The sequence below is a fragment of the Vombatus ursinus genome, unplaced genomic scaffold, assembly GCF_900497805.2.
Source record: "Vombatus ursinus unplaced genomic scaffold, bare-nosed wombat genome assembly UNPS02014801.1, whole genome shotgun sequence".
NCBI lineage: Eukaryota > Metazoa > Chordata > Mammalia > Diprotodontia > Vombatidae > Vombatus > Vombatus ursinus.
The window spans coordinates 2,491,469-2,505,189 of NW_020954579.1; the positions used below are offsets into that span (position 1 = coordinate 2,491,469).

General features: G+C 45.5%; 1 protein-coding gene across 1 annotated transcript in view; it reads right to left on the minus strand.

The window, feature by feature from the left end:
- The window catches only part of LASP1 (LIM and SH3 protein 1), a 67,445-nt gene that overhangs the window by 5,671 nt on the left and 48,053 nt on the right, over positions 1-13,721 (minus strand). Inside the window, exons 5-6 of the mRNA XM_027872784.1 lie at positions 792-945; positions 14-126 (exon numbers count right to left, since the gene is read on the minus strand). Coding sequence (XP_027728585.1) covers positions 14-126; positions 792-945 — 267 coding nt within the window. The remainder of the gene's footprint in view (positions 1-13; positions 127-791; positions 946-13,721) is intronic.

The following is a 13,721-nucleotide window of genomic DNA, read 5'->3' on the forward strand; positions in this document are numbered from 1 at the left end:
TCGCGGTACTCACCCCGCCTGCTCCTGGGGCATTGCGCTGTATTGAGACCTGGGCAGCTGGCTCCTTGTAGCCATAGGACTGTGATGGCTGCTGCTGCTGCTGGTGTTGCTGAGGCTGCTGGTAAACTGAGACATACCACCAACTCAAGGCCACAAAGCCCAGTGGCCCTGTCCTAACATTTTCCACCCACCACCACAGCCCATAACCTGGCTCAAAATACTCCATCCGTCCTGCTGGCCGGTGGACTGGCTGGGGGCCTTCATTCCCCATACCTGGGATACCGACTGCTTCCTGCCAAGTCATGCCCTACTCATCCTAAATCTAAACTCATCTCCTTCAGGAAGTCTTCCCAGACTATTGACCATCTGCCTTCTACGCACGGGTGAGCAGCAGAGCCAGAATATATTCACCTGATCTTGTTTCTGTGTTTGGGGAGCCCCAAATGTATGGCCTGAGGACCCCCTCCCCAATTAAAGAAAGGGCTTTCTCAGGATGGGGGTGGTATTGACTGGTTTTAGATTTCCTTCCCTCATTGACCCAACACTGGATCCTGCCTATGCGATGTAGTTAGGACCATGCCCCTGTGAAGGGCTGGAGAAGAGGGGCAGAGGAGCTGATTGATACCAGGCTATGTCTGCTCAATGAGCTCAGAAGGCAGGAAAGAGCGCACCCATTACCACGCACTAAGTGGCTCATGGACTGACTCCCCCACTGGGGCTCGCCCACTTTCTCCCAGGCTCCTACACAAGTCCCCTGCGGGCACTCATGCCCTCATGGGTCCCATTCCTACCAGGGGCGCTGGCTGGGATGTGATGGGGCAGCTGCTGCTGCTCCTGGGGTCGACGGAAGTTGCTGCCGTCTTGGGAATTTCGGCGTTCTAGGTCAGAGCACTCGCCCCCGCTAGGACCCATCCGGCTCTTCTCGAACTCTTCATGATACTTTATCTGGGGGAGAGAGGAGAATAAGGAGGGGTGAGGAAAGGGGATCAACAGGTAAAATAAGGCTGGGGACTGAGCTTCCCCCACCTCCCTGACAGTCAAACAGAGCTGACAACAGCAGTGGGACTGGCCCTCTCTGTTTTTCCCGAAGGTCCAGGAGGGATAGAGAGAAAAGAAGTAGTCCCTAGTCCAGGGGTGGAGAACCTGCGGCCTCGAGGCCGCATGTGGCCCTCTAGGTCCTCAAGTGTGGCCCTCAGACTGAATCCAAACTTCACAGAACAAATCCCTTTAATGAAAGGTTTGTTCTGTAAAACTTGGACTCAGTCAAAAGGCCGCACCCAAGGACCTAGAAGGCCACATGGGGCTTCCAGGCTCCCCACCCCTACCCTAGTCAAACAAGGATTCCCAATCAGTTGTGGGAAAGGTACATCCTGACCCAAGAAGTTAAAGTCACCATTCATTCTTCATTCATTACCTACTTATTTTACTTTTGACCCTCCCTAATAACAGAAGTACAGTCAAACAAAAATAACTGCTGTCTGACCTCCTCTGATCAAGTATGCAACCATCTGCCCCTGTAGTCCCCCACCTCTGTCTGTAGGTACCACAACCGCCATTCTAATTAGTCTGGCTTCCTTTCAGTGCTCTTTCGTTTAAATAGATTTCTCAACATATTGTTTTCTTTATTTCAAGTGAATCTTCCCACATTTCTCTGACTTTCTCATCTTCATCGTTCCTGGCTGTACAAATTACGTTACATTCACATAACAAAGGGGCTTCAGTCACTCCCCCAAGGCTTCCACTCTGCCTCTCAATTCTTTCTCATCACCAAAAGGGCTATCCATATTTTGGTAGGTGCTGCACTTCTCTGCCTCTGACCCTAGGGAGACACACACTTATTTTAAAGTATCTACTACAGACAGGGCACTCCCACCCCCAGGTGTGCTAAGTCTAGCAGGAAAGACTAGACAGGGCCACGGGTAAACAAAAGAAATGCCACGATTAAGTGCATGTGTACAGGGTGATTGAATGAAGGGCAGATACTCCCTCAAACAGTCTACAGGAGGGTCAGTGAGCTTGGACCTCCCCAATCCAGTCCTCCACTCTCTGTGAGGGCCAAAGATAGTATACACTTTCAGAGTACGTGGGATTCTGGTCCAGTTACACCTGAAGGAGCTGAGACCTTCCACAGCAGTACCCATCACCTCCCTGGGGTTTCAGAGACACTTAAGAAGATCAGGGTCAGATGAGGGTAGATTCTGATGCTGCCTTACTCTTGTCCAGCAGATGGCACTAAAAGATTAAGCCAATGGGAGAGTGGACCCAATGGGCATAGGAAAGAACCCAATGGTCAGGCCCTGCTTTGGGGGAGGGAAAGGTGAGAAAGGACAGCATAGAAAAAAAGGAACGTCAATGAAACATTTTCAGAATGCACGGACAAGAACAGAGGGAAGACCAAATGGAGGCCCAGTACCCGGCACATAGTAGGCACTTCATAAATATTTAATGATTGATGGATGGAGGCATAGACAAGGAGGATAGCACTGCAACCTGTGTGTGGAATTAAAAAAAAAAAAGAAACAAGCTGTAAGTACAGGAGATTTGTAGTTCTGCGCACACCCCTCTTTTTTTTTGTTCACTGAAATGTTGTTTTGTTGATGTTTGTGACATTCATAATAAAAAAGAAAAATTGGGGGGGACAAGAAGGATAATATATTTGGGGAGATGGGGGGGATCTGCACTAGTGAAAGTATATAGGGAGAAGTATTTACCCCATGATTTAAAAAAAAAAGTCAGAGGTTCCTTAACTCTATCTCCAACATGGACGTAAGCAGAACAGACAAATGTTAGCTCTGGGAGAGAGAGACTCAGAGGTCAGCTGATCCATCCCTCCACCTCCAGACCAAACTGTAACTCAACCATCCCAAGACAGGAGAAAATCTCATTTGAGTGGGGATGACAGAGATTGCCAGATTCTTTTTTTTCTTTTTTTTTTTTTGTAGTGGCAAAGAACTGGAAACAAAAGGGATGGCCAACAACTGGGAAACAGCTGAACAATGATGGTACATGAATGTAATGGAATATCACTGAGCCATAAGAAATGACAAAAGGGCTAGTTTCAGAGAAACCTAGGAAGACTTGTATGAACTGATTCAGAAGGATATGAGCAGAACCAGGAGAACAATTTATACAATAACAACAATATGGTAAAGAGAAACAACCATAAAAGACATGATTGGAGAAATGACCAACTATGATTCCAGAGGATTCATGATGAAGCATGCCACTCACTTCCTGATTAGAGAGCTGATAAACTCAGTACTGATGGAGACTTTTTTTTTTTGACATGGATAATGTGGGAACTTGTTTTGCTTGACTATATTTGCTATAAGAGTTTTTTGTTTTGTTTTGTTTTTTGAGAGGGGTAGGAGGAGGGAAGAGGTGAAAGGGAGAGAAGGTGGATTTTTCACCACCTGAAAATTGAAATTAAATTTTTAAAAAGAGATTATTTGACAGTGACCAAACTCCTTGAAGTTCCAGGAGTACTGGATTCTAGCCAATCACTAATTAGGCAGATTTGATCAAGTCATCAGTCAGTTCTATTATAGTGGGGATTCCTTTAGTGAATGGGTTGGATTAAATGACTTCTAAGGTCACTTCTAGTTCTTTAACTTCTATGATTCTGTGTTATTTTGTTACTTTTCAAAGGGCAACTGGGTGGCATAACGGATAAAGTAAGGAGCTTGGGAGTCAGGAAGAGCTGAAGTCAAATCCTGTCTCAGACATTTACTAGCTGTGTGACCCTGGGCAAGACACTTAACTGCTCCGTGCCTCAGTTTCCCCATCTGTAAAATGGGGATTATAAATAACCCCTACACCCCAGGGTTGTTGTGAGGATCCAATGTAATAACATGTAAAGCACTTTGCAAACCTTGAAGTTTCTTAATCTGTAAAATGGAGTGAATCTCTGTCCTGGTGAACAGATAATGAAAAACACCTCCATTGTGATGGGGGCTGGGGGAGTGGACAGTTGCCCACAGTCTGTTGGTTTGGTTTGTTAACTGCTTTTCTTTGTTACGCGGTAGGGCTCAGAGGAGGATGTGGGAGCAGGGAAGGGAGGGAAGGAGGGGTAACCTGAACTCATTCCCCTCCCCCACTCTTAAACCCTTCCCTGTCTCATGAACTTCCCTCATAGGGTCCAGGGCACCAGCACCTTCCAATCACCCAGGCTCATGACCTCAGTGTCACCTCAGCTCTCTCCCTCCTCCTCCCCCCTCCCACACCTTTCCCTCTCTCTTCTTTTTCTCTCCTCCCTTCACTCCACCCCCACCCTTTTCTTCAAGCCCCATAAACCAACCTAGTCCCTCACTGTCACCTGACTCCTCTTCAGTCTCTCATCCACGGGTGGAGCCAAGATGGCAGAGAAAAAGGAGTGACTTGCTTGAGCTCTCCCCCAAATCCCTCCAAATACCTGTAAAAAATGGCTCTAAACAAATTCTAAAGCAGTCAGTCTCTCATCCGTTCCACAATCCAGTCCAATACTTTCTCATCATCTCTTGAACACAGCTCCTTCCCAGGCACAGACACCACCCTAGCTCAGATCCTCATCACCTTGTGCCTGGACTATCCCAATAGCCTCTGACCTGGTCTCCCTGCCTCAAGTCTCTCTCCACTGAAGCTGATCTTCCAGAGTTTTCTAAAACACAGGTCTTACCATGTTACTTTCCCTCTCAGTGAACTCCAAAGTCTTCCTGTTACTGCTACAATCAAATATAAATTCCTTTCCTTGGCATCTAAAGATCTTAATAATGTGGCCCTTTCCTATCTTCCGGTCTTTTTAACACATTACTCCCCTCCCTGAATTTTACAGACCAGCCACACTGGCCTTCTAGCTATTTCTCTCACAATCATTTCCCACCTCCATGCCTTTGCATGGGCTGTCCCCCATGCCTAGAATATCCTGCCTTCTAACCTCTGACTCTTTTTTTTTTTTTTGGTGTGGCAATTGGGGTTAAGTGATTTGCCCAGAGTCACACAGCTACTGAGTTTTATGTGTCTGAGGCCAGATTTGAACTTAGGTCTCTGACTCTTAAAATCCCACGATCAAGGGGCAGCTAGGTGGCACAGTGGATAGAGCACCAGCCCTGGAGTCAGGAGGACCTAAGTTCAAATCTGGCCTCAGACCAAACACTTGACACTTACCAGTTGTGTGACCCTGAGCAAGTCACTTAACCCCAACTGCCTAAAAATTAAAAAAAAAAAGAATTTAAAAAAAAGAAAAAGAAAAAAAAATCCCAGGATCAACTCAAGGGCCACGTCCCCAGGAAGCCTGTCCTAGTCCCCCTAGCAACTAAGGCCTTCCCCACTAAAGCCACCTTCCATCTCTTCTGTATTATCTCATATGGAATGCTTTATGCATAGATTTGTTTCTGCTCTGCATCTCTAACACTTAGTACAGTCCCCAGAACATAGCAATAGTTAAATAAATGCCTATTGATTAACTGAGTTATCTAATTAAAACGCCCCTAGCCAGTGAGCCACTTAAGTCGGGGCTAGAGAGATCAACTCCACAGGATCTTAGGGAAGTGGATTCTAATCCTGGCCTGGCGGCTCACGGGTCCTTGGGGATGCCACTGGGCAGTTACATTACAGGAGGAACTTCTTCTGTGTATTGGCTGTGGCAGAGGTGGCTGGGGAGGAGCAGTGCCAGTGTGGCTTCCTTGTCTCCCAACCACTCTTATAGCTACTGGTTCTGTTCTCTACATGACCTCAAAGATTCCTTCCCATGCTAAAAGTCAATTATTCTGTCTGGAGGAAGAGATCTCCACAATCCGCCATTGGAATCTAGGGGCCAAGACTACAAGGAAGGCATACTTGAGTCTTTGCCAACATAGGCAGGTGGAATGGCTTTTTTATCAACGGGAAAGAAACAACCGGCCTGCCCACCAACTCCTGGTGCAGCTGGCAGGGAGTAAAGGGAAGTAGGAAGGTTTAACAATTGTATTTAACAACCTGGATCAACTTTGAGGTTTGGAAGCCTTAAAGTAATTTTGTCCACTTCCCTGCTATCTCAACCAGATGAGAATTTATTCCAGGTTTCTCCCCCTATGCTAAGAAGATGGCTTTAGTCTCTTTAAGTTCCTCTCAATGCCTGGAAGTTTTCTCTTGTGGTTAACCTCAGACGCTCCTACATTCCCCCTTCCCAGTAAGAGAGCTCAGGGCTGGGAAAGGCGAGTAGATCAAATACTGCCTCAGACAATTGTGTGACTCTGTGTAGATCTCAGTTTCCCCAAAGTCCCTTCCAGCTCTAAATCTATTATCCACTATCCTATTATTATTGGAGATGCCCTGAGCCAAGGGTACCACTCTCTTGCCATACACAAACATCCCAGCAACGTGGTTTAGGCTTCACATCTAATGAAACAGAATGGCCCACGGATCGCGGCCCAGATGTCAGAGTAACCCACAACCTGAGGGAGAAGCCGTCCCCTGTCCCCGCTACCCCTCCTCAGGACACCAGATACACTCTGAGAGAAGCATTAAGCCCTGCCATGCTGTGCTGGGTCTAAGCTTGTAGTTCTGTGCCCAGCTTCTGACCCCACACTGCTCTGGACATCTTTATCTCCACCCCCAATACAAGCTGAGCATCCCCTTGGGAGCAGAATCTGCCCAGGGACAAGATCCCCATGGTGAGGGAGACAGCTGAAGCCCAGGTATCAAAGCTAACTCTGGCAGAGACATTCACACCTGGAGAGATAACAATCACTAGCAACTTTGCTGCCATTTGCTAATTGTCTTCCCTGGGAGATGCTGACATTAACCTGACCGTAAAGAGGAATGAGTTATTTAGCTGCTCTTACGAGGACTTAGGAGGTATCAGGGCAGCATGACCAGAGAAGCACCGAGTCTAAAGGACCGGATCTTTGAGGAAAAGTCACCTGGCACATTATAACCCACATGATCTGCTTTGTAATAAACAAAGATGATAATCTGTGTCCTTCAGCCTCTCCTCCTTGGCAGAACAGTGATAATAAATTTCCAGAGTACCTTTAGGATTAGAAAGCATTTCCCTCAGAACTGCCCTACAAGGCAGGGAACAGGAGTTTTTCTATCCCCATTTTAAAGAAGGAGAAACTGAGGCAAAGTGAATTACATGCTGTCACATGACCAGTAAGCTCCATCCAGGTCTCCTAACTAGTGATTAGCATCATCAATTTAGAGCTACAAGAAGCCATTAAGTCCAACCCCCTCATTTAACAAATAAGAAAACTGAGGCAGACTTAGTGGACACACTGACTTGCCCAGAGTCACATATCTAGTACGTATCTGAAGCAAGATCTGAACTCAGGTCTTCTGGACTGGTGCTCTATTCACTGAACTACCCAGATGACTCTACGTAGTCCAAGAGGATATTTGTAGCTATCAGAGTGACCTGACCAAGGTCATATGAATAGTGACATGTAGGGATATGAACTCATGCCCTCTGACTTCAAATCCACTATTCTTTCCATAGTCCCTTGCAGCAGCAGCTGTATGAGCCATAGTACATTTTTTCAAAATTGAACAAACTTCTCAGAGCAGGAACAATGGTTTATTTTTGTCTGTCTCCCCTAGCACCTAGTATAGTACCTACTACATAATAGGGGGAAAGACAGAGAGCCAGATCTGTAATTTCATCAATGCAGGGTACTTCTGGTGTGAAACCCCCCCCACACACACACACACACAATCACAGATCAGCACCTCCTTTGTAACTAACTCCACCTTATATAGCCTGGAGGACAACTGAGGGATTTAATTGACCTGCCCAAGGTTACACAGCCAGTATTTCAAAGTCAGGATTTGAACCCAGGTCTTCCTGACTTCAAGGCTGTCCTGTTCTCTGCCATACCACACTGAAAAAAGTAGATGCTTACTCTTTTTTTCTGGTGGCAAAAAACTAGAAATTGAAGGGATGTCCATCAATTGGGGAACAGCTGAACAAGCTGTGGTATATGAATGGAATATTATTGTGCTATAAGAAATGATGAGCAGGCTGATTTCGGAAAATCTGGAAAGACTGGTATGGACTGATGCTGAGTGAAGTGAGCAGAACCAGGAGAACTGTACATAACAATAGCAACATTGTATGACGATCAACTGTGAATGGCTTAGCTATTCTCAACAATACAATGATCCAGGACAATTTCAAAGGACTCATGAGGAAAAATGCTATCTACCTCCAGAAAAAGAATTCATGGAGTCTGAATGCAGATCAAAGCAAATTATTTTCACTTTTTTTTTTTTCATGTTTTTTTCCCTCTTGGTTTGTGTTTTCTTTTACAACATGACTAAAATGGAAATATGTTTTACATAACTGTGCATATACAACCTTGCTTACCATCTTGGGGAGGGGGGAGATGACAGAGAGAGAAAATTTGGAACTCACAATTTTTTTAAAAAATCAATGTTAAAATTTGTCTTTACAGGTAGTTGGAAAAAAATAAGATACTATTTTAAAAGCGAAAAAAGTAGATGCTTAATCAACGTTTGTTGAACTGAATCCAATCCCAGCCTCGTCCTCCCAACATATCCCTTAGCTCCATGTCCTAGGTCAGTCTCTCCACTGGACGCTTGCAGAGGTTTTAATAACAGCCAAGAATGATAAGGAACTGAGGCCAAGAGGCGTGCAGTGCATACAGTGCTGGCCTTGGAGTCAACAGACCTGAGTTCAAATCTGGCTTCGGACACTTACTAACTACTCGTGCAAGTCACAACCTCTCTGTGCCTCATTTTCCCCATCTACAAAACAGTTATGATAGTAACACCTAACTCCCCAAGGTGCTTGTGAGGATCAAATGAGATAATATGGGTAAAGCACTTTACAAACCTTAGTTCTAGATAAATGTTAGCAATTATTTTTCTTTCTTTCTTTTTCTTCTTTTTTTTTTTTTTGGAGTCAATCAGAGTTAAGTGACTTGCCCAGGGTCACATAGCAAGTGACTGAGGCCAGATATGAACTCAGATCCTCCTGACTCCTGGGCCAGTACTCTATCCACTATCCTACCTAGCTGCCCCAGCAATTATTTTTCTAAAGAAAATCAGATGCTGTAATAAAAACGGTGTATCCCAAAGCTCAAACAGATATTAATGTCCTACTATAGCTGCTGTTCTGTGTTATCTGGGGTTTTGCATCCTTCCCCGTTAGGACCAGAGGGGTGGTCAGCATTGGTCAAGAGACAGGAGACAAATCCCTTCACAGTCACCCCTGCTTTCCTGGAGTGAGACTAGAGATAGGGAAGGGAAGGGAGGGCAGAGGTCGGCCTCATCTCTCCAAAATTATATTCCTACACTCATAAGGAAATAAGGTCATGGAAGAAAAGTCTTCACAGTTGAAATTAAAGAATATCCGAGAACTGTGGGGCTAGAAAGGCTCTTAAAAAATCTTTTGATTTTTTAAGAGCCCCCCTCCCCCCCAAAAAAGTCACCTCTTCTAGGAAGCCTCCCCTGCTTCTTCCAAGCAGTAGCAATCTCCTCCATTTCTAACCTCACCTAGCATTTTTAATATGGCAGTGTTTATTTGGAATTGTAGGTTTCGAGCTGAAAGGGGCCTCACCGGCTATTTATATTGTGATCTGCTCAGGCTGTCACTCATATTGCATATCCATTTGCATCTTGGAGTCAAGAAAACTTGAGTTCAAATCTTGGACATGTAATAACTATGTGACCCTGGGTAAATCATTTCACCTCACTCAGCCTCAGTTTCCTCAACTGTAAAATGGGGATAATAACAGCACCAGCACCCCCTCCCAAAAGGGTTGTTGTGAAGGACAGACAAGCTAGGATATACGTGAAGTGCTCTGCAACCCTTAAAACTCGACATAAATGTTAGCTGTTATTAGCTTGTCTCCCTTCTTATCTCAGCCTCCAAGTTCCACAAGGAACTTATTTAATACAAACTATCTCACCCCAGTGCCCACCACAGTACTCAGCCATGGCAAGCAGCTTCATGAAATATTGCTGAATAAATAGACAGATCCTGTCTCCACCCTCCCTTTCCAGACTTAACTACACATTACTTTCCTTCAGGAATCCCACCATCCACATGGCCTTCCTTGCTATTTCTTGGGCATAGCATTTCATCTCCACCCTCCAAGCATTTGCATAAGCTATCTCCCCCACCTGAAACACACCTGTTCTTCTCCCCTCTGCCCCCTTTAGAAGGCCTAGCTTCCTTCAGAGATCAGTCTAAACATCACCTCCTAATCCTCCCCTGCTGCAGCTAGCGCCTCCTCCTTCGCCCACCCATGAAAAAGCCACCTTGTAATTTGCTTTGAATAAATTCATACTTGTATATGTTGTTTCCCCTGATTAATTAAAAAATACCTTGTGGACTGATTAATCAGCCAATCCACAAGTACTCATTAAGGGCCTACTAAATGCCGGGTTTGGGGAATAGGAATTCAATGAATGAAATAACCCCTACTCACAAGACAGCTTACATTCTAAGGGAACCTTTGTATACTCACATATCTGAGCAAACATATCTGAGTATACAAAGAAAAAAACACAAAGAAAATAAGTACCAGTAAATTACTGTTGTTCAGTCATGTCCAACTCTTTGTGACCCCATTTGGGATTTTCTTGGCAGATAATGGAGTGATTTGCCATTTCCTTTTCCAGCTCATTTTACAGATAAGGAAACTGAGGCAAACAGGGTGAAATGACTTGCCCAGAGTCACATGGCTAGTAAGCATCCGAGACCAGATTTGAACTCAGGAAAATGAATCTTCCTGACTCCAGGCCCAGCAGGCCCAGTGCTCTATCCCTGTGCCACCTAGCTGCCCCAATGTACGTGTAAGTACAATGTAGTTAAATAAAAGATAGTTTGAGAGAGAGGTACTAGTAGTTGAGGGGACCAGGAAAAGAATGTAGGAAGTGATGTTTGTGCATATTTCAGGGATATTATAGGGTGGAGGTGTGGAGGGAATGCATTTTAGGCACCAGGGACGGCCAGGGCAAAGGTATGGCAAGGGGATGAAATATGTAAGCTGCCTGAGGGCAGAAACTTATTCTTTTTTGTCACCATGGTCTTATTTCCTAGCATATAAGCACTTAAGAAATGTTTGATTGAATCTTAACCCCTTACTAAATCATGAACTCCTTAAGGACAGAACCATCCCAGGAGGGTGCCCAGGTCAGCCATCTCTTCATCTGCCACTTAGCCACAACCTTCTGGTTTTCTCCAGCACGCCCTCATCCGGGCATCTTCCTTTTCTAGCCCCTGCTGCTTTTCAATTTCCTTGCGTGGTCTTTTCTCATTAGATAGTAAGCTCTTTGAGGGCTTCTTCGTCTTTCTGAATTGTCGACCCAGCACTTATTACAGTGCCTAGCACACATTTGGGGCAGCTAGGTGGCACAGTAGATAGGGCACTAGGCCTGGAGTCAGGAAGACCTGAATTCAAATCTGGCCTCAGACACTTACTAGCTGTGTGACCCTGAGCAGGTCACTTCACCCTGTTTGCCTCAGTTTCCTCATGTATAAAATGAGCTGGAAAAAGAAATGGTGAACCACTCCACTATGACTGCCAAGAAAACCCAAATAGGGTCACAGTGAGTTGTACATGACTGAATAACAGTGACAAAAGCACATAGTAGGGACTTATTAAATGTTAATTAACTGCCTAACTAACTGATCTTACTTAAGCTTGCCTCTCCCCTGACACTTAGCCGAGTTTTCTGCATTGGTTCATAGGATCATTGATCACGAAAGTGTCTTACCAAAGAAAATGTATTTGGATAATCCAGGTCAACTTTTTCCCCATTGTGCCTCCCAAAAGGACTATGAAGGAAAGTGGACAAGTTGGAATGTCTGATCCTCTCCCTGACCTCTACCAAAAAGAGGGCCAGACAAGCAGGGAGTGCAGATACAGGTGGAAAAGACCACAAAGATACCCCCAGATAACCAGCCCAGGGAACACTGGTCTAAATAATATGGGAACTGCCAGCCTTTCCTCTACTTACCTCCCTAGGCAAACAGCTGTCCAGACACCCTCATAGTCACTCTCAACCACAGCACAGACCCCTCCTACCCTACAGAGTCCCCAACAAAGCATCCGTGTGCAAATTCTAGCCCTAATTCATTCCCCATCGGTCTCGAAGGTGCTCTTTAAACCCATCGGGGGGACAAAACAAAGAGGGAGAAGGCAAGGAGGGACATCATGGCAGAGCAAAGAAAGAGGAGACAAAAGAACAACCTAGGAAATGACTGCAATAGAAAATAAAAGAACCAGAATGCGATCAATACAAAGACCAACCTTGACTGCAGAGGACCGAGGATGATTGAAACACATGGACCTCCTCTCGATGGAGAGAGAGGGAAGCAACATAAAGTAAAAACATTGACAAAACATGTTTGTTTGTTTGTGTGTTAGCATAATGCCTGGCACTTGGTACATACTCAAAAGATGCTTTATCTCTTAGTCTATAACAGTACAGGGGGAATACCACGGATATGGAATATTGCACAGACTGTCAGATGTGACTGATGGGTTGACTGGCTTCACTTAACTGGGTTTTTCTTCCTTCCCTTTTTAGTATTTGTTTCAAGGGAAGGCTAGCTGGGTAAGGGGGAAGATGTATTCAAAGGTGATATAAAAACAAAAGACATTTTTAAGATGAAAAAAAAAAAAGATTCTTTAAAAGGGGAGGGGGAGCGAGAAGAGAATAGGACCTAGAATTGCCCCTGCCTCCTCAGGCGGCCCACTGGACTGGGCAGAAGTGGTAAGAGTGAGCATTGGGTTTGGGTTTTTTTTTCTTTTAAATCTGTAGGGGGAAAAGATAGGATAGGAAAAATCCCCTCCTCTTTCCCTAGGTGCACTAGATTCTGTACCTAGGGAGTTTGAGAGAGAAACCTGTTAGGTTTGGGAATGGAAGCAAGGGGAGTAAAGAGCCCCCGACCCTGCTTGTGGTTTGGGATGTGCCCAGGTACTGCTACAAGCTGTCCCATCCAGGCTTGTTTCCCTTTCTATCTCTCCTCAAGCAGCCTGCACAGGAAGGAAAAGGGTTGAAGTCTAGCCAGCCGGGGTTTAAAAATTAATAGCTAGACTAGAGTTAATGAAGCTGCAGCCAATCAGATAACAACTGGATCTCTCTGTCTCCTGGCTAAATAACAGTTATTGACCACAGTCAGGGCTAAGAAACACTGGCCTCGAGGGGGGTGCGGTGGGGGTGTGCACAGTGACAAAGCCTGGGATGGAGCTGAGAGAGGGTGACTTGGTCATCCAGGCAGGCAGCTCCCTGGGGGCAGGAGGACGACGTTAGTGCTGCCTCCTTCTCCTGGATCATGAGGTTCAAAGCAAAAAGGGAACTTGGAGATCCCTTCTCCCACAAGATTTCATGACACCAGGAGGCTGGGGAGGAAGTTCAGGTCTAGAATGACTGAGAAATGCCCTGCTACACCCTCTAACTGAGGATGACAATAAATTAGTAAGAAGCCAAACTCACTCTGGCCGGCCTCAGGAGCAAACAGTCCTCCTCCTGCTCTGGACCACGCTGGGCATGAGAGGCAGTTTTAGACACACTGTTGTCCAGAAGCCTTCTGGACACAGGAATTTTCTACTCCAGTGAAAGCACAGAGTATCTGGGGGACCAGTCCACAGCTGCTGCCACAAACATTATCCTCCCCTCCCTTGTCTCAATAGGCTGGAAGGGGATGGAGGAGGGAGGGAAGGGTGAGGAGGAGACAATGAAAGCAATATCTTGACCTATTCTCCCTCTTCCTAAGATCTCTCTGACAACAG